The sequence below is a fragment of the Strix aluco genome, chromosome 1 (assembly GCF_031877795.1).
Source record: "Strix aluco isolate bStrAlu1 chromosome 1, bStrAlu1.hap1, whole genome shotgun sequence".
In the NCBI taxonomy this organism is placed as follows: Eukaryota; Metazoa; Chordata; class Aves; order Strigiformes; family Strigidae; genus Strix; species Strix aluco.
In genome coordinates, this window is record NC_133931.1 from 29,586,408 (window position 1) to 29,611,268 (window position 24,861).

General features: G+C 36.7%; 1 protein-coding gene across 2 annotated transcripts; it reads right to left on the bottom strand.

Annotated features, from left to right (window-relative positions):
- Window positions 1–3,908: 3,908 nt before the first annotated feature.
- Window positions 3,909–24,182, bottom strand: ATP6V0D2 (ATPase H+ transporting V0 subunit d2). Of its 2 annotated transcripts, none has more exons than XM_074816456.1 (8): window positions 23,967–24,179; window positions 16,450–16,621; window positions 14,410–14,588; window positions 11,714–11,793; window positions 9,801–9,878; window positions 6,338–6,514; window positions 4,893–4,970; window positions 3,909–4,354 (listed from the first exon to the last, which is right to left on the bottom strand). In XM_074816456.1, exons 1-8 carry the CDS (start codon window positions 24,094–24,096, stop codon window positions 4,193–4,195), a joined length of 1,056 nt encoding a protein of 351 aa, XP_074672557.1. In that variant the 5' UTR covers window positions 24,097–24,179; the 3' UTR covers window positions 3,909–4,192. The 2 variants fall into 2 exon arrangements, with proteins under 2 accessions (XP_074672557.1, XP_074672568.1); XM_074816467.1 differs by having other exon boundaries at window positions 4,217–4,354; window positions 4,893–4,988; window positions 6,336–6,514; window positions 23,967–24,182.
- Between the last annotated feature and the right edge of the window lie 679 nt (window positions 24,183–24,861).

A 24,861-nucleotide genomic window follows, 5' to 3' on the forward strand; every position in this document is an offset into this window, starting at 1 on the left:
ATAGAACAATATGGCAAAAAAGAAAAGCAGTGTATACATTTTCAATATAGTACTAATGAGATGATAATACTTAGTTTTTCTGGATTGGAAGACAAGAAAATATGGCCATTATCTTATCAAGGACATTGCAACTTCTCCCTGCTCCTTTTCAAACTTAGTCTGAGTTGCTGTTACAAGTAGCAAGTTAGAACACATAATGAACTTCCAAAACTGATATTTTTGTTAAGTAATGCTTAAAAGCATTGAGTTCCCTGTATCCCTGTTCATGTGTGACAGAACTCAGTGAGGGTTTCACTGTCTATCCCAAAGCTGACAGAGATGAACATCTAGCAACCTGGACTGAATGTGGAAAGGGGCATGTATGACCAAGTTATAATGTCCTTTATGTGGAAATGGCCATTTTATTCCATTCCAAAAATATAAAATGTTTCACCATGTTAGTATTTTCGTGATAATAAATAACCTGTACTGTTTTGTATATTTTCGTCTTAAACTTCACTGCTACATGTCAGTATTAAGACGGCAAAAAAAGATTTCAGCAAGCTTTTTAAAATGCTGGTGCCAACAGATTCCGCCATGGCCAAGGGTGATAGCTACCCCTGTGTATGTCATTTGATGGCAGACAATAATTGCAAAGACAGAGTAAAAAGAAAATTTCAAACGGAAATTGTGCAATAATCACCTCCTTATGAGACTATATTTTTTTAATAATTGTAAGGTTGGTGCCTCAGGCCTATATGTTCCAAGAGACTCAGAACTTTAAAGTTTTATTTTAACAGATGAGTTATGCTATTAAAATGGCACCTGTCAGTGGGCTTGTGACTTATATTTATTGCAGTTATCTGTTGCATACTTTCAGAGCAATTAGTTTGTCTTCTTTTTACTCCTGGAGAAGCTCCAAGCTAATAGAAAATAGGGTGTTCATTTTTCTGGCTTGCACCCTAAGATGGCATTTTCAGTGTTTGTGTTCCACATCTGGAATGTTTGCATTAACACTGCCAGCTGAGTTATGTGGGTTGGATTTTTTTTTTCTTAATTGAAAGTCTCAATAAATATGGATTCCAAATAGTCAAATGTTTTTACTGTGTGTCATTGACATGAAAATTTTTACCAGGGTTCTTTGAGAGGTTTGTCTTACTATTTCTTGAATTCCATTTCTTATTTTCTTTGTCATTTTGGAGGTATCCCAATATATTGAATTATTTTCTGTGTGTTTAAGATGAGTTTTTGTGACATGTAAACTGTTTTAACTGGTAGATATTATTGCCATTTATCACTTCTTTTTTCTTGATTTATATTACATCATTTCTCCACACTCTGCCAAAGCAATCCAGTTGTCTAGCACATCACTGGACTTTGTCATATCTCTTGTTTAAACCATTATACTAATCGTCATGCTAGCAGCTTTATAATTCTGATGCAATTCCTAATGTTGTCCAGGTAGCACTACATTCACATACTTTGGATCTACTGTTTTGGTTTTAAGTAGAGTTGCTGAAGACTTAAATATACTCTGTAACTTTGGCATGCTTAGTAAAAACAGAAAGCATCATATTGTCATATATGGAAGAAAATTGTTCCACAATATTAGCTTTAATATACATACATGTGTGAAATAAGCCAAGTATGGTATTGGATTGTTTTTTGTGTTACCTGAAAGTCCTGCTGGAATTGATAGAACCAGAATAATAGTCTACTATTGTCAACTGACGTGAGTCCAGAGCTAGTCTTAGGACCACACTCTGATACGATTCATCCTATAAATCTTCAGTTCCTAACACAGACGTAAATTGTCATTTGTGCAGGAAAGAGGGACTGGGCATGGGAAGTACTTCAAACACTGCATTTACTAACAAGAAAGTAATGTAAATTATATTATTTATAGAAAAAGCTAGATGTTTGAGGACTTGTAACTTTAACATCCTAATTCCTCTCTTAGTCTGTTGCTTGTCTTCTTTATTCTTAAATTGAATATAATCAACGCCTAGTACATCCTGTCCTTAATTAGCAAGTAGCTAGAAAGTTGTTTTGAAAAAAACATCAATCAACACTGATGCTGTCCTTTCCCTAGTCTAAAGACCAATTCTGCTGACAACACAATCATGTAAGCTGCAATTCCTGCTCCTTTCTTTCTTAGCCAACAGTATCCACACACTAGCAATAGCAGCTGCGTATCTTCCCTGGCACAGAATGATTTAGGGTGGAGAGCAGATTCTTTCCCCTTCAAATCACTTCAGAAAATTCTTGGCAGAAAGCCAGCTGATTTATTTTGTTCAAGTAGGGAGGTTTGATTTATCAGTACAGAAAAAGTATTCATGCACTGTGCTGAACTGTATGAATTCAGTTTCTGTGTCCCAGACCAGTTAACTTTGTTATTCTGCTCACAACAGATTTATTTTTAATGCAATTATTAAAAAATACAGAAAAATGCAAATTTCAGAGAATGTAGCCCTATTACTTTCTTCATTGCACTTTGTGAAATAGTTTGTGATATAGCTTGCAATATAGTTTGCCATATAGGTGTGAACTGGAAAGCACTGATCACAGATTAGACTGGGAAATTCAAAATAAGAAATGCAAGATAATAAAGCAGTGCAAGGAAGCAACTACACATGCCAAAATGAAATTGCAATCCACAAATCTTACAGTTTACTTTCTTTTTTTTCTTCTGAATTACTAGATCTACTAAACAAAGAAGCCTCAATATAGAAATAATATTTGTATTATTTTCTTATACACTTATTTCTTTTTAGCTTTTTTTCTAAATTCCTACTATAATATTTCTAAAGGAAACTCTATGAAAGTATTTTTTGAAGTAATAATGTAAGGTTCTCTGTGGTTCACAATAAAGCAAAATATTAAAAATCTCTATTAAATCAGCATGGATTGTTCTGGGGTACAAACCTTTGGTTATATTTCCAACTTAAGAAGTGTCATTTTAGCTATAAAGATGGTTTTCTATTTTTTATGTATGTGCATGTGCACATGTATATGTTATAGAGAGAGATATATTACATTTCAGTTCTTAAAACCATGATGCCTGAATGTTTTCCATAAGTCTGAGGTGCTGACATCAGATATATTTTATTTTTCTGTCTACTCGGCAGGAAATGGGTTTTATTTTTGTATCGTATTACTGAAGGCATAGTCAGCTGAAGATTGAGATTTGCTGTTGTGCAGCCTGAAACTAAGGAGTCATGCAGAAAATCAAGGTATGGTCAGTTTCAAAGATAAAAGGGCAAATGTTTTGAATGGAGTAGGAAGGCAGAATGTTGATATGGCTTTCAAAATACTTCCTTTTTCTTCAGCAGAATTAATCTTGTCCTGCTACAATCTGGCTTCAACTGTTCGCTCTATTTTTAGTTACCTATATTAGCCAGGTCCTCAAATAGCTCAGAGCTGATGTTGTTTGTGTCTGATGTAAAACTGATACAGACTTGGCTGGTATTTTCATTCATGTTTCATAATCTTCCCTAGTGCATACATGAAGACAGTGTCTTTGGTGTGCTCGAAGGAGATATTTGAATTGCTGTGGAGTAGATCAGACACCCGCTGTTTGACACTCACAGTGCTCCTCGTGACCATAAAGGAATAAGTGAAAACATTTTCATGAAAATCAAGTTACTTATTTACATTTAACTGCAGATAGGTTGTCACAGTTAGAAAGGTTCAGAAGCGCTCTCTTGGGATTCCTTAAGGGGAATCTCAGAGTAACCCTAAAGTTTCTGTCTTATTTGTGTATTAAGTCCTTCATGCAATCTTGTATGCCATGAAGAAGACCATAAGTGCAAGATAGAAGTAGTGGCTTAGCTGGCCCTTTGGGAAAACCATTAATTCAAAATTAAGTCATTAAAGAGCGTTTCAAATGTCATTGAAATAAAGTTTGCTTCCACAAAAGAGAAATAATATGTATGTAAGACCTTGCAGGGAGTTTTTATTGATCAATTAAATTAAAATGGGCACAGTAGGGAACAAATCTACCAACAAAAACTATGAATAAGCCTATTAATAGTTCCTTATAAAGTACTCGTATCTCTAATTGCATTGCTTTTTCTTACACTGCTGTATATAAGGAGGTTCATTAATACAATTTAAAATATCTGATAAGAGTTAACTTTTGAAATAAGATTTTTCTTCTTTTGCATGAAATAATGCTTCTTTTCAGGCATTGTAGGATTAAAAATTCTCAAATTTAGAAAATCGGAATGTAGTTGTTAATTTTGGTTCTGTGTCTCTGAGAAATGCACTCAGCAATCCATACAATATTCCTGCATTCTTGTTCCTTTAACTTTACATAGGCATAAAATACTCCAAAATGAAACTGGTTGTTGAATGCAAGCACATTCAACTTTACCTGTGGAAAAGATGAAATAAGTGTTATGACAAAATATTAAAGAAGGCAAATGTGGTTTTTATATGGTAGCTTTTATGATCAAGATTTCTGTGTAACTTTGCAGCCATGACTATATTTAGGAGTCTCTTGAGTATAAATATAATTGAAATGCTATCTGTGGATTGATTTTGGTAATAGATTACAGCAACATTACAGGTAAGTAAAGGACAGTGGTGAAATACCTTCTTCAGTAGACTACCCAAAAGAAATTTCATGAAGTGAAATTGAGATATGAGATGGCTTTTGGATAGGCTATCAGAGTTGACAGTTCTATAACTAGTCTTCAGAAGAATGTCCTGGGATTTATTTTATTTAAAAAGGTAAATCCTTCTATTTTGATTCAGCCAAATGTTGACAGCCATAGAAGTACAGTGATTTTGAATACAAAGCTGAATGATGCAGTATAGTAGAATCAAAAGCCTAGCACCTCATTCTTGTTTTAAATGTTATTCCAGGTGGGTAACTTTCATTTTGATATTTTAAGGTTAGAAGCTCTTACCTCATGTTCAAAAAATGCATCTTCCAGTGCCTTTTCTCCAGTGCCACTCCCCACACCTTCAAACACAGCCTTGTATTCCTAAAAGCATAGACAACCACCCAATGGAAATAAGGTACTTCTGCATTCTCTTCAGCACAGATACCTTGCATTACTTTATTGATTAATCTATGTTAAGTAATCTTTCTGTACAGAAGAACTCGTGTAGATTACAGTTCTACATAAATCAAAAAATAAAAGCATATAGTCAGCAAAAGAAAGAAAAATCACATTTGTTCTTGTATTTCTTACCGTCATTTCCTACAACATAAGTAAATTACTGAAGGCATTAAAGAGACTTATTGTAGAATGACACATGACCTTTCACTCCTTTGGACAAAGAGCACTGAACTTCTTGTACAAATAGCATCCATCAGAGCCAGAGCTGTAAATGGAGCCAAAACCCTGAACTCTGATCCTCACATGGCTGCTCATTTTATTTCCAGTAGTCAGCTGGATTTGCTTTATCTGTGTTAATATTGTATCTAAATCCATTAGTCTGAATGTCATCCAGGAATATTCTGTGCAGATATGTTTGACTTCGTTTCTTACTTGTTACATTTCTGTGTAATTTGATTCTCTGTGTATTTGTTTTGTTTTTCCTGTAAAGTAGCAGTGAGTATAGGTCTAGTACAATGGTTCCCAAATTCATCTAAATATCCCACCACCACATGAATTGACTTGCTCTGTACCACAATGACATGGTGACACATGTGTCTGCCGTTCCGCTTATGCACAGGAAGAGATGTGCATCTCCAGCTTTGTTTCTTCTGTGGAAAAAGCAGTAGACCAGACATCATTTTGATTTGTGTACCTACCTAAATATTATAGGTAGTCAGAGTACCACAGTTAATTCGGAGAGCAAGTGTTGCAGATTGGTTCATCTTTAGTAACAGCACTAGTCACATCGATATTAACAACTTCATCTACTTCTTTGGTTCAATCAGTGATTTAGAGAAAACTTTTCAGAAGGGCATTTTTACAGTACACTAGCAATAAATCAGGTTTGCACTCATCTGTGACATGAATTGTTTGGTCATCTCATTTTAAAATGACATGCTTTTGCTCTAAAATTTTGGAGGCAGCAGCTGTGAAGTGAAACTCAATTTGGGGAGAGTAAATGAAGTAGGTAGAGTTTTGTTTACTGGAATGTGTGTGATTTGGTCTTATTTAAACACTACTGTAAGAGGAAGTTCGTATGACACTAAGGTAATAATATATCTTATGTCTTCATGTCAAAGGCCTTTGATTCCATATACATTTATATGGGATCTTTGAATCTTCGCTGATTTTTTTGTCTCTCAAAAATGCTTTTAACTTATTTGAATACTCTTTAAAATTTTGCTGACATCAAGAGATGTTAAGTATTTGTATTTTGGCTTTTTGTTTTAAGAAATTAGATTACATACTGCATAGTAATCTGCAACACACTTCACTTGCTCGTAGTCATCTGCATTGGCCAACAGATGTAAACCTTCTGGATACAGTTTTCCACAGGTCGGATACAGCTTCTCTCGGTCATCTTTACTCAGCTCAGTGCCAAATGAATTAATGGTGATGATAAAGGCACGTCTGTCTGCCTCAAACTTAATATGGAAAACAAAGAATAAAGAGGTGTTATTAGAGGTATCATTCTCAATTATGGCGGGGATACGTTTTTTTCAGTAAGCTAAACTATGGAATCTTTAAAAATAAGTTCGCTTCAGAGCATGAGAAACATACCTTATTTTAAAAATTGTAAATCCTTATTTGCAAATATTTGTTAAATTTTAATTAGAAAATCAGTATTTTGCAAGCACAGCTTTTATTCTGTGGTTTTTGTACTGAAAAGGATATCATCTCTGCTACTTCGTCTTTTCCCTAGTTAGTTACCCAGATGTTGACAACAAAAAATCTCCTCCTCACACACTCTTCTGAAGTTATGAAATGATACTCTTATAAATAATAATAATACAGGAAACATCCAAGAATAAATAGTACTGTTCTGGGATAACTTAGAGTGCTGTTGAGAGTAAAGTTTGAATGGAAATTCTGGGAAAAAAAAAGTTACTGAATGCACATATTTAAAACGATAATTTAATAAGGTGGAGAGGGCTGTTTACTTGGCAAGTTAAAGTTTTCAAGTGTTTCAAGTAACAGTTAATTTTTAACGCATAGAATCAAAGGCTACATTTCTTCTGCCAGGTTTAGATGCCTGTTATATCTGTGTTTTCCCTGCAGCAGTAGACTAAAAGTCATTCTAATGTTTAGGTCTCAGGTTGTTCTTTTGTACAAGGCAAATTTTCACTTGCCATTCTTACAGAATGAATTAATGGTAAATGTAATGGTAAATAAAAATAATTTACTCAATTCTGTCTGATAAATATATTCTTCTTGCTTGAGATCTAATTTGACTATGTTTTTATTTATTTCCTTTATTACTTTCATGTTGTAAGAACAGAATCCTTGCTAATTGCAGGGATTATGCAGGAAGATCTTCCAAATGAAGCATATACGGTATATGCACATTTCAGGCAGCTTGCCAAATTTCTTATCCTGTGAATTTTTGAGCTGTTTTAAGCAGGAAGGTACTCTTTTATGTTGAATAATAAGACTGCAGTTGCAACATAGTTCTACAACTTTCGCAGTTAGGCACATATTCTTAGATCCTACTTGTGTGTACTGGAACACACTGTAACAGGGACCCAGCTGCCCTCTGGCACTGACTTCAGAGTAAGGAAAATGAGTAAACAATAGAGAAATAATGAGAAGAAAATAAGTGTGCTTGAAAAGATTTCTAGCTAATGAATAACAGGACCAAATTTCACTTACCTTATTGATATGAATAGGCATATCAGCCCTAGTGAAACTGTTTTGGAAGAACAAATGCTTTAGTTTTTTAACTTGTTAAAGCCATGTAGAATCTAGCTGTTGGATTTGTAATATTTTATTGGGAAAAAAGCATGCTCAGATGAAATCACAACTAATTCTATCAGGTTTGGGGCTGACTGGTAGCTCCCAGTTTGAGAAAATTTGCAGGATTGAACCAATACATACTATCTATCAATTCATCAAATTACTGGCGTGTGAGATTTTACATAGTGAGTAAGGCCATGAGGCAGTTACTTTGTAACTTGGGCCATTTGATTGCTACAGGTAGAGGTGGAGTCACAGGATGACTGTTTCCTAAATGCCTTTGTTTCCATATGGGAAACTCCAGTAGCATGACTGCTACTTGAAAATTAGTGTGGGGAGCTAATGACAGGCACAGTGCTAGCTGCAGTGAGGTCCTGCAGTTTCTTGCCAGATGCAGAGTTAAACATGCAATGTTTGTTGTCCATGGTGGAAGGAAGATCATCAGTACTTTTAATGTGGAGGGTTGGCACCGTGACTGGTGGTCAAGGAGTTGGGGAGCTAAATACCTCAGCCTCATTCTGATAGGGTCAGGTTGGTAGTCTTACATATAAGATTACAGAATAAATAGCAAGTATTCTTTTGAATAATTAAACTTTGGCTTTTTGTGAATTCAGCCATTAGCAATCTGCTCTATGTGTGTCTTCAGATTATTACGTTATATATGTTACAGAAAAGGAAATCTATAGAAAAGTTTATCCTCCTAGCTGATTGACATTAGATAGGGATTTTAAATAAGCTTATCATAGACCAAACTGTTACCACTGGAATAAAAAGAGTTTTACAACTTTCTTAAACTAATGTTGTAAATAATCTGCTATCAGCATGAATTTCTAGCTAAAAATGAACTTTCTGAAAAATCTGTGGGAAGTGTCTTTACCCCTGCCAGCCAATCTCTTATTTTTATTTTTGAGAAAAGAATAGTCATAATACTTAATTTCTGGTCAATTCAACCTGATGAAGAGTATTTTCTTTAAAACATAAACTGAAACATTATGACCTTGTTAAATAAAATATGAAATTGCATTCCCTTTTAGGACATTGTTTCTTAAGATGTAATTTAGGCTCATTCTTCTTTCAGGGGTGAACTCCCAGGGTTATTATCTCTCTCCTATAATGCAAACTTTTAGTGTGATGTTATCAGAGCGCAGTGAATTCTGTTCAGTTTCCAGGGTGTAAGCTTTGCTTATCCAGAAAAAAGACTCCTGGAGCAAATGGATGATCTGGCTCTCAAACTCTGCAAAGAATTGTGATAAACCATGTGAAAAAAAAAAAAAATGGAGCTGAATGATGAGAACTCAATTTTAGGAATTTCTGCATCTTTCATTTATTGTGCTGTAGGTATGCTTTGGACAGGAGGACATTAGGAATTTTGCATGTATGTCATGGAAAAAATAAATATTAAACTCTTCTGAGTTGAGACAAAAATTAAAACATGGAATGGTGGACTTTTCTGTATGACACTAGTTCCAAAGGTCAATCAACTCTAACTTCAAACATTAATTTTAATAGGAGAGCAAATGAACATAATAGTGCCATGAAGCTTAAAGATCATTGGTTAGTAAATATACAGTAATACCAGACCTTAGCTATCCCAAATTTGATTTTGAGCTACAAGGTGTAAGAATAATCCTTTTTTTTTTTTTTTTTTTTTCCCTACATAATACAGAAAAATGCTAAGGGGCAACAGTTTGAGATTAGCGAACTATTTATTCTGTTCTGATCTCTGTTATAGAAAAATATTAACTGAGGCTAACTCCTCCCTGGTAATGGACTAGCTGCTTCTCTAGTCAAGAGGTAAAAGTCATCTTAGAATAAAGTCTTCATTATATCTTAGAAAAACAGTTATTATTCAGAGGAGAAGCAAACATTTGACAGATAACTTTGCAAATGGAGAGAGAAGGAACGGGAAAAACAAAGTATCCTAATTATGAAAACATTGTGGAGTACTTTCATGTACAAAGACTGAATTTTCCTTACCTCCAGAATAGGTCTCATTATTTCTGCTGTAGTACCGCCTTGTTTTTCACAAAACTTATAAAATGCCTCAAGATAAGACTACATGAAAGAAGAAAAGAAATATTTTAAATGCTACTTAAGACCTGAACTAGCACAGTACATAGTCATGAACCTCACTTTTAAATACTTTCATCCACTTTGATAATTCTACCTATGAATTTAAATTCATGTGCTTAATTACTTTCCTGGATTGAAAGGTGAAATATTAAATGCAAATGTCTTATTATTACAATATAGGTTCAAATGTTTTCAGAAATTGTTGTAGAACAAATATCGTGTTTTCTTTGCTCTCTAAAGAAGGAAGTTCTTGAGCTCCATTGAGCTTCCACTGCATAATAAGCAGATGGCTGAAAGAAACTGCATTTATAGTGTGGAGGAGGGGCTTTGGGAATATGCCACGGCTGTTGGGCCAGCACTATGAGGATACACAAACTAATCACTACTGCTCTACCCTAAACCCTGGATTAGGACAGAACAGCAAACAAAGCTTCTGTAATACTGGTCTGCAGAGCCCTCTGGTCTGTTAAGGATTCTGGCCTTCACACCCATTTCAAAATACCTGTGGAGGAAGGATGCTAAATATCTCAGAGATGCTGTTCCCCCTGCCTCTCCATCCCCCAAAATACTGGTTTAGGGAACATTTATGTTATCAAAATGCATTTGGTACAACTTCACAAAATCTTGTTAAAAGAAGCTGTCATTAACTATGCAATTAAGCGAATTTTAAGTAGAGACATCTCAAGGGAGATCTGCTGCATGGGATTATGCATTAGGTTCTGTACAGTGCTATCTGATAGTAGAGCTGAAACATAATTGATCGCACTGACAGCTGAAGCAGAGGAGAAAGGATCTATTAATAATTTAGGAGTGTTTGCAGAATGATCCCCCTGATACTTAGAAGAGTAAGAAGAGAAAACAAAAAAACAGATTTAATAAGTGTAAATATATGGACACCCACACAGGGTATAAGAATCAAATCTATATGTTATCAAATGGAAAAAGAGTGTCTAGTTTAGTAGCACTGTGAAAGAATTGAGATATTTGGGCATGTTGTTTTGGCTGATGTTGTTTTGAATGAGAGGAAGTAGCAGAATAATTAAGAATCAAATATTGGCTTGGGAATTTATAAATATCATTTGTAAGACAAACAGAATAATTTTTTTCTTTCCACCTAGTGCAATCAGATTACTGTAACAACACTTCCTGCAGTCTGGGGCATCCACTGTGAAAGAAAGATAACAAAGAATTTGGAGAGAATGTGTCAGGAGGAACCATTAACAGGATGAAATATGTATAGTCTTTAAAGAGACCATCCTAAGAGTACTGACCTGTGTGCTAATATTTGTAAAGTACTTTGAAAATGCAAGTACATTAGATACATATCCTAAATGTATATGCTAAAGAAGAAAATTATACAAAACCCTTAAGTAAAAAAAATGTTAGCTAGACTCAAAACAATTAGACCTTTTCAAATCATATCTACCTTTTACAAATAAAAATAAATGTTAGACAAAAGCCTGCCTAGGCTCACTTAGGAGCTAACAGTTCTGTGGCATTTGGTAGATAACTGAGGTATTCATAAACAATTGGATCTGGATATTAGCATGACATCAAAAACATTTTCATTAATGAGATATTAAATTAGGATTTGGATGCAGACCTAAAATTTGAAAACTCTCCAAATAGTGGAATAGAAATGAAAGGAGCTGGATCTGATTCCTAAACTTGTCATCAGCCAGGTGACCTTAGACTGCTTGCTTTATCTCACCATGCTTCTGTTTCCCCATCCATAAAACAGGGTTAATGATGCTGACCTCCTTTTCTGACACACTTTGAAAAAACCCAAGTATTATCATTATGTTGAAAGAACTTGCCTTATACAGTTTGTTGCGCATGATTTCAATGTTCATTTCATCCAGGTCATTTTCAGACAAACAGTCTTGAAAGAAAGCAGCTGAAAGCAGAGTTTATTATATTGCAGTATAAATCTACATGCTGATAATATGTATCTCTTATCTATTGCCATTCACCAGTCTGTGAGCAAGGATCTGAGGTTTCTGTTGTACAAGAAAGAGTGATATAACAGAGAGGAAGAGAAATCCTCTTGATTTTCCCCTTATCCTCCTACTGTCTCCTTTTTAATGAGAATCTGCTGTGAGGGGAATCAATCAGTGCTGCAGCCAGAGTCCACATCTTCAGAGAGAATCAGATGGGAAATGCTAATGAAAGCCCTAATCTTCTCTGAGTATATGGTTTGAGCATTAGGGAGATTTTCTAGTGAGGAACATGAAAGATCATTTTTTTCTTAAATCATGCAGGTATACCACAATTGTTAAGGAGAAACCTCTTTCCTGTTTTACCTCTTCCTCTTTGGGTACGTCTGTAAAGGGGGAAAGGCAACAGGTTGGAACTAGTAAGGGGCACAAGCTTTGACCTTGACCATCTGTACTTTCAGCTCCTCTGCAGAACTGGCTAAAGACCAAGTTTTTGAACAGGGAGGCAGAGGATGAAGTTAATTTGTGCAGCTGGACCGCTTAAAAATACTGTATTCATAACTGACAAAAGTATGCCAATCCCTCACTATTCCCAAGCTATGCCAGTGGGGCAGGCCAGTGCTGCATGACAGAGAGTGTTGGCTCAAAAAGCAGCAATGGGAGATGGTATTTAGAGAGGGTATGTGAGCCTAACCGTGTTTTGTAGTCTCCCTTCCTACTCTTCCAGCATCAAGATTTTGCATGAAGAACATTAGAGAGCATAGCTCTGGCTTTAGTATTGTAGATCTACTGCCCGTGAATTTGTCCCATCTTTTTAAAGATCTGATATTACTCTCTGCTTTGACAAACTTGTTTAGCAAAAAAAAATTCCAGACATTTACTACTAGCTGTGTAAAAAGGGTGTTTTATTTTACCTGTTTAAAAGCTAGTTTTGTAGTGGGATTTGGCCTTCTAAATGATTTGGGAAGCAACAGTTCGTAGCTCACTATGGACAAAGTGCTGCCCTCAGGACTTGGTAAACATTTCCCATCTCTCTCTTCAGCCTTATCCTCTCCAGAGTGGAGTCCAGCCTTTTTAGTCTGTCCACACACGGCAGCGCTATCCCCTTGTTCATTTTAGCTGTCCTGCTCTGTATGTTCTCTGATTTCTCTGTACAGCGTGTTGGTGTCCAGGTGCTGGCAGTGGGGGCTGCAGGGCCTCTGTGAGGAGAGGCCAGGGCTGCCCCATGCTGGACACAGCCGGTTCCAGCTGGCTCCAACGGACCCACTGCAGGACACAGCTGAGCACCTCAGCCAAGCAGGTGGTGCCTTCTGGGAAAATATATTTAAGAAAGGGCAAAAAATGCAGGATGTAGAGAGGAGGAGGGAAAAAAAAATTTTGAGAAACAGCAGAGGGAGCACCAAGGTCAGAGAAGGAGGAGGAGAGCCCACACTGGAGCAGACGGTAAGTGTGTGGAGGAAGGAGCCACAGAGAGAAACCTCCATGTAAACTCCCCCCACTCCTTGTGCCACTCATTGCCTCTCCAAAGGGACTGAGGGTAACCTGCGTTGATAACAAGGGGGCAAAGAAAAGGAGCCTGGAGCGAAGGAGTGGCAAAGGCAGGAGGAAAGGCATTTTCGCTAAGCATGTAAATGTTTCTTTCTTTTCTGTTTGTTTCCTAATGCCCGGGCCAGTAATTAATGATATATGTATTAACAATAAATCAAGTTAATTTTCCCCAAGTTGAGTCTGTTTTGCCTGCAACAGTACTTTGTAGGTGATCTCAGCCCACGAGCTCCTTTTTCCCACTGTTCTCCCCGCATTGTGCTGGAGGCAGGGCTGGGCGAGTGGCTGGGTGGGAGTTTGGTTTCTGTCTGGAGCCAATCCACCATGCGTTCTTGAGAACCAGAGCCCAAAACCACTCACAGTACTCAAGATGAGGGCACATAGTGGTTTGATATATGTTCAAATCCATCCAGTTCCATCTTATTCTCAGTAGCCTTCCCAACACTGCCCCACAGCTTGTTAGTTTTCGTTTGTGCTGGCTGCTGTAGCATGTTGAGCAGAGTTTCATCCCTATTTCAGAATGTGACATTCCCAACCCTTATACTGTTTTGCTTTTAGATTTAGTTCTTCAAAATAGGGATTTTCTTTGTGTTTGAATCATGCCCAAATCCCAAGAGGGAATCTAGGTTCTACACAACATCTAATATTTATTAATAACCGTTTTTTTCTTGACCCTTAGTGAGGAATAGGCAAGATTTCATATTACATTTTTTAATTACAGAGGCAGGTATTGAAATACAAATCTAGATGTTCTAAATTGGTGGCTACTTTGGATATAAAAGATATCCATTGCACTTCTTGAGTAACATGTTTTCTTTGTGTCTGCTACCCAAAGTTAATGTAGAAGCTGTTAATAAATGTTACTAGAAAATGGCCTGAACACCACTTCAGAAGCGCTTGATCTACACTTCATGTTTTGCGTTACGAAAACACAGTATATCCAGTGAAAAACATGCTTTTCCCTCTGAGGTATTCTTAAGAATACAGGATGAGTAGGTTCAAGAAACAAAGAAATAATTTAGTGTTCCTACCTAATGGTGTGTCAACCAGAATTGCATTGAACAGCTCAGTGGGGTTTGAGGCAATGCTGACTGCTTCCATTTGCTCAAAGCTCCCCAGTGGGTGGCACTTGGGAACAAGTTCAGCTATGGGTCGCTGATGTAATGTGCCAGTTATTAAAAGAATTACGTTGTCAATCATATAGCTGTATCTGTATTTGAAAGAAAAAGTAAAAGAAATTTATCTTTATAATGAATTTTCCTTTGAAAAAATACAAACCCAAGATTTTTTAAAATTAGTAACAATACTAAAGTCAGAAACAACTACAGTACTTGCAAGTTTGTATGTTCACTCAGTATCAATGTCTCATCAAAAACAAACAGAAGTTTTTAAATAGCAAGTAGGTAACACAGTACGAGTTTTAAACTACATGACTTGTTTGGAGAAGAGACGCTTTTAAAGAAGAGGAAACTGAAACATGAGTATAATAAGCATAACATCTGTGAAATGTAGATTCACTATAACAAGTGACAATGAGTGGTATCAAAACGTAAATCACCTGAGCTAGCAGCTTCTCTAGTTAGGAATTTTGTTATTTCATATAGACCATCTAGACAGAGAAGAAATGCATGGGAATCTCGGCACTAAAACAGCAAAGTTCATGCAGATGGACCAGTCTTAGGGCTTTCTTCTCAGCTTTAAAAATCCTCCCATGAGGAAACTAAGAGCAGGTTCTCACAGATTTCTTCTTTATCGCTAAAAGTTTTCTTTTCAGTAGAAGTTTTCTATCAGCTTCTTACTAGTTTTACTGTCAGAGAAGCTGATAAGAGTTTTGTCAGTGACTTGGAAATGGGAAAGCTATTCCTTTGGGATGTTTGTAACAAAGATGCCAGTCTTCAGCTTGCATTCTTGAGTCAGAACACAGAGACATATAGGAATTAATATGATCTCACATAAAATCTGTGAGGGCGCTCGAGGATCTGGTGAAATGTAGTTCAATGAGTTAATAATTGTATATTAAATATCTTAAAATATTGTCTCCATTATTAGAAAAATGACAGTGTGTGGAGTTTGTGCATACACATGTACACATGCATGTCAATCAGTGTGAGAAATGCGTTGCCATAATTTTCGTATTTTCACTTTTGTTTCCCTGAAGCAAAATGTAAACATTGTATGCCTACAGGTCAGTCTTTAAGATCCTGTTGATATAGTAGCCTAAAACCGGTCTGCTACACTTGACCAAAAAAAAAAAAGGCAAAACCAAAAAACCATCACTTTATTTTGCTGTTATGATAAAAATACTACTTGAAAGTAAGCTGAACAGTCTAGTGTTCTTGTTATAATATATTAAAAAGATAAGATCAAGGGAAGTAAACAGTTAGGTAAAATATCCTGCTGACATTTCAATAATCCATATTGTTATACTGTTATAAAGCAGATAGCTGTTCTTAAAGTTAAGTCATTCATTTACAGTTTTATCTGTTTACGATTGAGATCAGAACTTTCTCTTCATCTGGCATCACACAGTACTTGTGCTTTTTAAAAAAGCTGCTTGGATGTAAGTATCTTGCAATATGCAACATAAAGTTCTTCTGTTTTTAATGTTCAAATGGTATAAAAAGTATGTTAGGGTTATGATGTGTTGACTTTCGCCCTTTAAAAAAATCTCGAACTTCCCATATGCCTAGTAATTAACTCACTGCCCTGTACAGCATGAAATTGCTAATCTTGCATGAGTCATCCCCTTAAACTTAAGTTTTGCAAGTTCTCTGACTTAAATGATATTTGAAAATGATAACCATTTTTCTCAATCTCTACCAGTTCTCCTGCCACTGTACACAGAAAAAATCCGTTTGTGTTCTTTGAAATTAGTTGCAAAGACAACAGCTCTTCATATATATATATTTCAGAACTCATATTAATAAAGTATGTAAATGTTGCAGTATCAAAGTAATATTGCTATTTTTGAAGCTTAATAGAAATTCCAGTACAATGTGTTTACACTGTTTTAACTTGTAAGTGCTTTTTTTTTGAGTCTGTGTGGTAAGCTATGTGGTAACATTACTTACGTGATAAAATTCAGAAAAGTGGCAAGTGGTTCAAAAGCATGGTTTCTAAAGTAATGAAATTCTGTGAGTAGTTTTGCTTTCAGTTTATCATCGATGGTGGAAATAGTGAGAGGGCCAGTTTCATTTGCCAAGAAGTTGCCATAGTCTGTAGTCTGTAGATGTAACTTCAGATCTGGAATTAGATGATCATGAGAATAAACTGTCATTATTTTCTTCACAAGCCAAATAAAAAATATTTAAAGTGTTAATTTCTAACGTTAAATTTTCATATTAAGCATCTGATCATACTCTATTGAAAAGTTTTTAGTATAGATTTAATACAGAGTAAATGAATAATTAATGCAAATTTGTACTGCCTACCAGTAAGACCTACTGCATGCCACAGAAAAGCACAAATAATTTACACCTTTTTGAGAAGTTTCACCAGCAGGTTTCATTTTCAGCCACACCAGGCACAGTGTTAATTACTGCTGTCCCTAGACCCTTCTCAATCAGGTTTGTTCAATGTTTCGATTTCACCAATTTGCACCATTATAATACGTCAGTTGCTTTGTCTCCTGCACTCCTATGGACTGTTAGGCATCAATAGAAATCATCCTTTAACTTTGCTAAGATCTTAAATCTTCATAAGAAACATATAAATCTCAGGTAAGACTGTAATCTTATGTTATCAGGCTGTCTGAAGAAGAGGAGAGAACACATCTTGCCTGGCTCAGATTCTGGACTCCAAATGGCTTCTGCAGTGGAGCACTTGAAAGGGCAGAGTTACACTCTTAGCATTTCTGGTTTGGCTTTGTCTGATTTATGGCTGCAACTACCAGATCCTAAGAAGCTGTTCCAGAAACTTGGGTTATCATGACATATTCTGTCTGAGCTCCCGACCCTGGTAACTGAGGAAAATGGGTTGGTTAGACAACAAAGTTGAAAGAAGCTTTTGTAACATCAAGGCATTCATTGGACAAATTTCCTCTGCTAGCCATTTTGCCATGAAGCAAAAGTAAGAATTTGAATCAGTTCTTATTGTTCAAAGCAGTTTAACATTTCCTTTTAGAAAAGGCTCTGCTATATTGCATAATTATGTTCAAATGCTGTATTAAAACTACTATAAATTATAGATTGGGATAATGCTATATGGTTTGGGCATTCATAATGATTTAATTTCCAGATAAAATCTGAAGTGATATTTAGGGAAAAGAACAGCAACATTCCCACTGACTGAAAGAGGGCTGTACCCGTAAGAGAAGTTAATATGCAGTTAGCAAGGTGTGCATTTATCAGTATAGTAGCTACTCTTTCCTATTTCCTGATGTGTATACTTTCTTAGTATGCAATAAGGTTGCCTACATTGAGACTTAAAGCAAAGGAACTAGTGCACTGCAAATTCAAACTTCTACGTCTAGGACTCCAGCTTACTGAGATAGATATAACCCTCAAAGTTTTCTATGCAGATTGGCTGCCACTCAAGCTCATTTTAGCAATTACAGAATCATAGAGTCATAGAATGGTTTGAGGTGGAAGGGACCTTTAAAGGTCATCTAGTCCAACCCCTCTGCAATGAGCAGGAACATCTTCAACTAGATCAGGTAGTTCAGAGTCCTATTCAACCTGACCCTGAATATTTCCAACCTCTCTGGACAACCTGTTCCAGTGTTTCACCATCCTCATTGTAGAAAATGTCTTCCTTATATCTAGTCTGAATATACTCTCTTTTAATTTAAAACCATAACCCCTTGTCCTATTAAAAAGTCTGTCCCCATCTTTCTTATAAGCCCCCTTTAAGTACTGAAAGGCCACCATAAGGTGTCCCTGAAGCATTCTCTTCTCCAACAACCCCAACTCTCTCAGCCTTTCCTCATAGGAGAGGTGTTCCATCCCCCTGATCATTTCTGTGACCCTCCTCTGGACCCACTCCAACAGATCCATGTCTTCCCCTACTGAGGACTCCAGAACTGCATGCAGCACTCCAGGTGGGCTCTCACCAGAGCAGAGTAGAGGGGGAGAATCACACCCCTTGACCTGCTTGGCCACGCTTCCTTTTATGCAGCCCAGGATATGGTTGGCTTTCTGGGCTGCAATTGCACATTGTCATATCATGTCCAGCTTTTCATCCACCAGTATCCCCAAGTTCTTCTCTGCAGGGCTGCTCTCAATCAGTTAATCCCTCAGTCTGTATTGATACTGGGGGTTGCCCTGACCTAGGTGCAGGACCTTGTACTTCGCCTTGTTGAACCACATGAGGTTCACATAGGCCCACTTCTCAAGCTTGTCCAGGTCCCTCTGGATGGCATCCCATCCCTCAGGCATGTCAACTGCACCACTCAGCTTGGTGTCATCTGCAAATTTGCTGAGGGTTCACTCGATCCCACCTCAGTGTTGTTGATAAAGATATTAGACGGTACTGGTCCCAATACGGACCCCTGAGGGACACCACTCATCACTGATGTCCTTTTGGACGTTGAGCCATTGACCACTACTCTTTGGATGCAACCATCCAGCCAAGTCCTTATCCACCAAATGGTCCATCCATGAAATCCATATCAATTCACATCAACGCATTCTTGGATATGACAACCTTACTCAGCCAGCGCTCTGAAACTATTAGCATTTCTCTAGATCTTCCTGCAATAAGCTGAATTTATGCTACCAGTGTAAACTAATTGCTTCTTAAAATGATATAGGTGATCACGAAACTGTTGCCAAAAGAAAGCAGAGGTAATTGGTCTTTCAATAGTCAGAGGCAGATACTAGGAAATAGTCATAGTTTCAGTACAGGTTTCCATGTAGGAAGAAGAAAGAGAATCCAAGAATGAAAAGAAAGAATCACTTAATTCAAGAGAGAGAGAAAGGTAAGCAAGATTAAGAGATCCATAGAATGCAGAATTATACCCAGAAATTAGTCTAAATATGTAAGACAAACTTTTTTAAAAAGCACTAATATTTTCATATCACACCTACATTCCTGTGAAAACTGATCATTTTTACTTTTTTTTTACTTTTTTTTCATTGCAAAGAAGGTAAAAATACCTGGCATATGGTGGGATTAGATAATACTACCTTGTTACATGCACAAAGCTGAATCCCAGCTTTCCTCAATTCCTTTTCTGATGAACTACTGATACCTACCTTGAGTCACACTCTGTAAATGTTTTTTTTTTTTTCATTTTGTTTTAGCATATTTATAATATTTTTAACTTAGGGCAGTTTTTGTGGTGTGGTGCTATGCCACAGCATGCAGAATGGGGTATATTTATTACCTTTTAATGTGAAGACATGAACTGAAGGCACTACTGGACAAGCACAATAGTACTACAGTACAAATCTCAAGCACAGTGGTTTTCAGGGGTTTAGTACCTGAAGCCCTGGTATTATCAGCCCCAAGTATTGACCATTGCGAAATGTATTTATCATCATGAGATGAACAGAAACCAAAACTGATGATTGGAAGTAGTTTGACAAGACTGCATTACCTTCCTCACTTCTCTGATTGACTGAGTGGCTTCAGAAACCGTGTGCTAATGTAAGGCATGAAAAATATTAGCTGTAACACATTAAACAGCCCTACCTGGCTCTCAAAAGCTATTGAGGAAATATATGCCCAGGAATTTATGACCCTGCCAGTTCCACAGCCTCCTTTATAGAAGTATTTCTTCTAACTGATTTAATAAATGCCAGCATGCATACTTTATGTAAAAAACAATATTCTACACTATCTCATGGTCTTGGCCAAAACAACTGAGAAAATCATCATCCACAAGCTCAAGACCATATAATATAAATCAGGAATGTCATAATCAGAGTTCACACCATGACAGAGTTCAGAGCAGCTCAGAAACTGCTCTGCTGGTCTTAAATTATAGTCTTCTGATTGCTGTTGTCATAAATAAGATCTGGGGACTAACACAGTCAGAAACTTCTAGTAGTAACATGACCTGATGACCTGGCAGGAGTAGATGGCAGAGCATTACAGGGGCCTCAGACATTCCTGTTCACCAAAACTTTTTAGTGATGGTAGCTTCTCCTTTTCTTAGGGGCTCTTGGAGGCCTATGCGAGACCCTGGGCTTTTCCGCATGTCCACAAGATCCCTAGGAGAGAAAATTCCTGTATTTCAGGTGTCAGTATTATTGCCATCCATCTGCATTGTGTATTTCCTCATTACAATTATATGCAGAAAAATTATATGTAGGAAATGTATGACTAAATAATATTCACAATTGAACAGCAACCAAACACAATTAACAGTATGTCTAAATGGAATTAATACGCAGAGGGAGACTAGTTTAAGATGAATGCAGTTAAGACAGGAATGATGCTGCTCAGAAAGGAGTATTGCGAGAACTTGAACAAAGTGTTAACCTGGTCTCTCGGCATCAAGCACATGGTGTCTTGTCTGTCTCCTGACATTGATAGCCAACTACCCTCAGTTTTCAGTTACACTGTTATTTCAGCGACTGTGTGCTGGTGTGTCCTGGCTCTGGCAAGTTAAGTGAACTTATTTCAGTGATGGTGGGAGCAGAGTTGGGCTGCTTGTCCTTCTGTGACCTAGTCTCCCTTCTAGAGAGCATTAGTCTTTTCATCACACAGGGAAGTAAGGAAAGAATAAAGCACTGAATTTAAACTGCCCCCCCTTCCCCCCATATTCTACTTCAAAGACTGTCAGCAGGGTTCCTCTGGGAATCCCATTCCCCTGAAATGGATGATGACATAGAGCCAAACTAGTAGCATGCCATGTTGCAGAGGATTCAGCCAGTGTTGCAGCCCACATGGTAGCTCCATGGAAATTATAGGAATTCAAACAAGCCCAAAGGGATGTCTCAGTCAAGCTGAAGGCCTCTTCTCTCTGTGTGGCCCTGAACTGAGAGGACACAGTGGTATCATAAATCAATTAGCATGCTCCTTGTTTTCTTTCCCTCTAACTGTTTTATTTTATGATTATCAAGCAGAGGTAAAGCGCTAACCTACAGCTTTTCTTGTGGTTCTTCTGTACTGACATTATGGTTTCCCCTCTAGAGATATCAAAACCACTTTGAAATTAAAAGATCTTTTTGATTCTATTTATAGGTTACTTGGGGTGGTTTTGATTTTGTTTCTGCTTGTTTGTTTTAGCATATTTATAATATTTTTAACTTAGGGCAGTTTTTGTGGTGTGGTGCTATGCCACAGAATGCAGAATGGGGTATATTTATTACCTTTTAGTGTGAAGACATGAACTGAAGGCACTACTGGACAAGCACAACAGTACTACAGTACAAATCCGCATGCTGGATCTTTTAATTGGAACCAAAATAAAATGTATGCATAAAGCTCCATTTTTTTACTTTGAAGGAAAAGAGTGTGGTTTTGGTGCACTGTACACTCATGGTGCAAGTTCAATAGTAAAGCATCCTATATGTGTAGAGAGATAAGTGTATTCAGCCACATGTACAAATGCAACACTTCCCATATTTTCATTATAAATAATACATTTGGTAGATAACTGGTGGGAATCTGTTAGCTGTCTAAAAGAAGTAGAAAATGTTATGATGGAGAAAGAGATGTAGCTGAATAGAGAAATAAGGGAAGTGATCATGGGTGGTAGAGATGTGCTTGTAGGAGGGTTGATGAAGGCTGCTGCTTCTGTTGCTGAAATAATTTGCATTCTAAAATTGAATGAACATTAGAAAGAAGAAGTTCAAAAATAAAAGTCATTGTTCTTTCTACTATAAATCTTACTTAGAAAAGGATTTTATCCCTCTATTTTGATCTGTCCATCTGTTGCATGCTCTTGATAATGTTGAAGGTCTATATATCCCAGAAATGTTTGAAAACCACTTCCTAGTTGTAAATAACTTTCTTGTAGTGTGATTTTATATAGTTTTTCTTAATTACTCTTAGCTTAACATGAGCAAGTATTCTTCTGGGAAGGATGAAGAAAATCCTTTTCTCTTGTATGTTTTTAAAAATTTTTAAACCTGTATATTTTCATCTTATTCAGAAGTAACCAGGATTTAATGTTTTTTCTTTTCTTCATGGAGCCTTTGATGACATCATTTATTGAGCTCCCCTGCAGGGACAAGTGGAGTAAGAGCAAGGTTTAATAATTCCATCATTCTGTCCTTTGTATCTTTTATAGATGTTTGAAGCTCTATTAGCTTTTTCTGAAGTCTGTGTATTCATGGAGCAAGACTTACACAATGAAATACAGTATCAAGAGTGTCTGTAGAGTCTTTAAGTTGCACAGATCACAACTGCTGGTACAAATAGGTTACAGAAACTGTTGATTTTGTCCAGTGACATAAGGAATAGATTTCAGTTCTCAGAGTAAGTGTATACATATGTTCTATGCCATTGTATGAAATGGAGAGCTGTTAGAGCTCTCCAGCTTACCAGCTGAAGCAGGTCCATACACTTGGTCAGCTGAATAGTCCCTAGATCCCACTGACTGTACTGACAATCTCTTCTTTAACTATGAGAGGAACTTTATCCTGCTGACAGGTAAATAGCTACATGTATCTATTTAAATGTAGTCATTTTAATCTGCAAGGTGAATGGCAAGCAACCTTCCCAGACTTATGTTGTTATTTTATTAATAGTTCAGAAAGCCTCAAAACTCCATTGTATATGGGAATCATCAGGTTCTGCACTTCTCATTTCCCCAAATGCATTACTGCATACACAAAGCAACCAATGCTTGAAACAGAGTAAGCTTATTATTTCTCCGTGTTCCTTTTTGAAATTAATTTAATAGGCTGCATGTTATAGAAATTATTTCAGTGTACAATAATAACTTTTATTTTGAAGCCAGGGAAAGAAACTTTATGTTCCTTTAGAAGGGTGGTTTTTGTCTTACATTTTTTTCCTGCCAAGTGTCTAGAGGTATGTCATATGATTTTTTGTACAAGTCTGTCTTCATCAGGCTGTGACCAGTCTTGACCACAGAAATCTGTTTTGGAAACTAGTGTGTGTTCTCTTTATTACTGTGGCAAAGTCACCTTGAAAAAAGCTTTTTTTTTTTTTTTTTTTAAGCTTGAGCATAGTTTAGTTTTATTTTTGTGAAGTCTAGTTTTCTCTTCCTGGTAAGCAGAATGTCCCCCACTGCCCTAAAACTCATGAAGTGATAAAGTACTAAAATTATACCTTTTATAGAGAAATGCAGAGCCAGATGGTGAGCTTTTAATAAGATTTTGGGAACTGTTTTATCCAGCTGAAATTATATAAAACTTGAACAGTTCTATAGTGTGGTTAAAATCTGTGAAAAGGTTACCAATCTCCATAGGAACTCTGTGGATGAGATTTCCAAACCTTATCTGTAAAGTAAAAAATCCCATCATCTGGACTGCTTTGCAAATCAGTCTGTACAATCCTAGGGTGATTTCTATGGAAAGCTATTAACTTAAATATGAAAACAGTTTTTCAAAGGATATCAGGGTTGTCTCTGGTTTTTAAGATAAGCTCTCAATACTTCAGTCTTTTACCTTCCCTTCTTCAAAGGTCTAAGCAACGGTATTTCTTCCTAAATACAATAAATCAGCAGACTTACCTTCCAGTGTCTCACACTGTGCTAAATTGACATAGTCCGCACTTGTCAAGATCCCAGCTTTGAACCCTCGGACCAGACCCTCCAAGTAACCATGGTCCACATTGAAGTAAAACTCTGAGTATCCCGGCATGGAGAAAAGGAGATTTAATCTCTCTGCTGGATACTTGATGGTACTGAATATCTGCCACCAACTGTTTTCCTCCTCTTTGGAAGGAGTGACAAATAGTCACTGATTTCCTGCCAGACTATGATTGTGTTTTACCAACTGGTTTCTTCCTGTTTCTTGCTCCTCGTGTAGATCCAGTATAGTTGATGCTTACACAACAGCCAGCCAGCAAATCCAACTCCCTCCTGTCAGAGCCAGAAAATGAACCTATTATTGATGAAAGGGAAGCCAAAAAGGAAGTATAAGATTTAACCATTGCTTACAAGAATGCTCTGTACTGATTGGAGAATGAGAAAGCATATTACAAAGCTTGATAGCATTTTTGCATTTCTTAAATGTATTATAAACAGGAAGTTATCTGTGAATACATATTGAAAAATTATTTCTGCACTAAAATGGTGGGCTGCGGTAGAACATAGCCTATTCAAGGAATGTAGATGATTTTTAATGTCTCTTTTGGTTTTTAACATTTTGATTGCTGGAAACTTTCTGCTGCTCATCTCTTATTAATAAATCTGCATATGAATTATAAGATCCTTCTAATAGTTACAGTGAACACTCGATCTTGCCCATAGGTGAAAGGTCTTTGAAGGGATTTGGCTTTCATTAGCCTTTAAAGTGAGTATTCAGACCTTACCTCAGAACTATAGTTTGTCCAAGTTCCAGTCAAAATACTCTGGTTATATTCACTAAGATGTGGAAATAACTCATATATTTCCTCTTACAGAA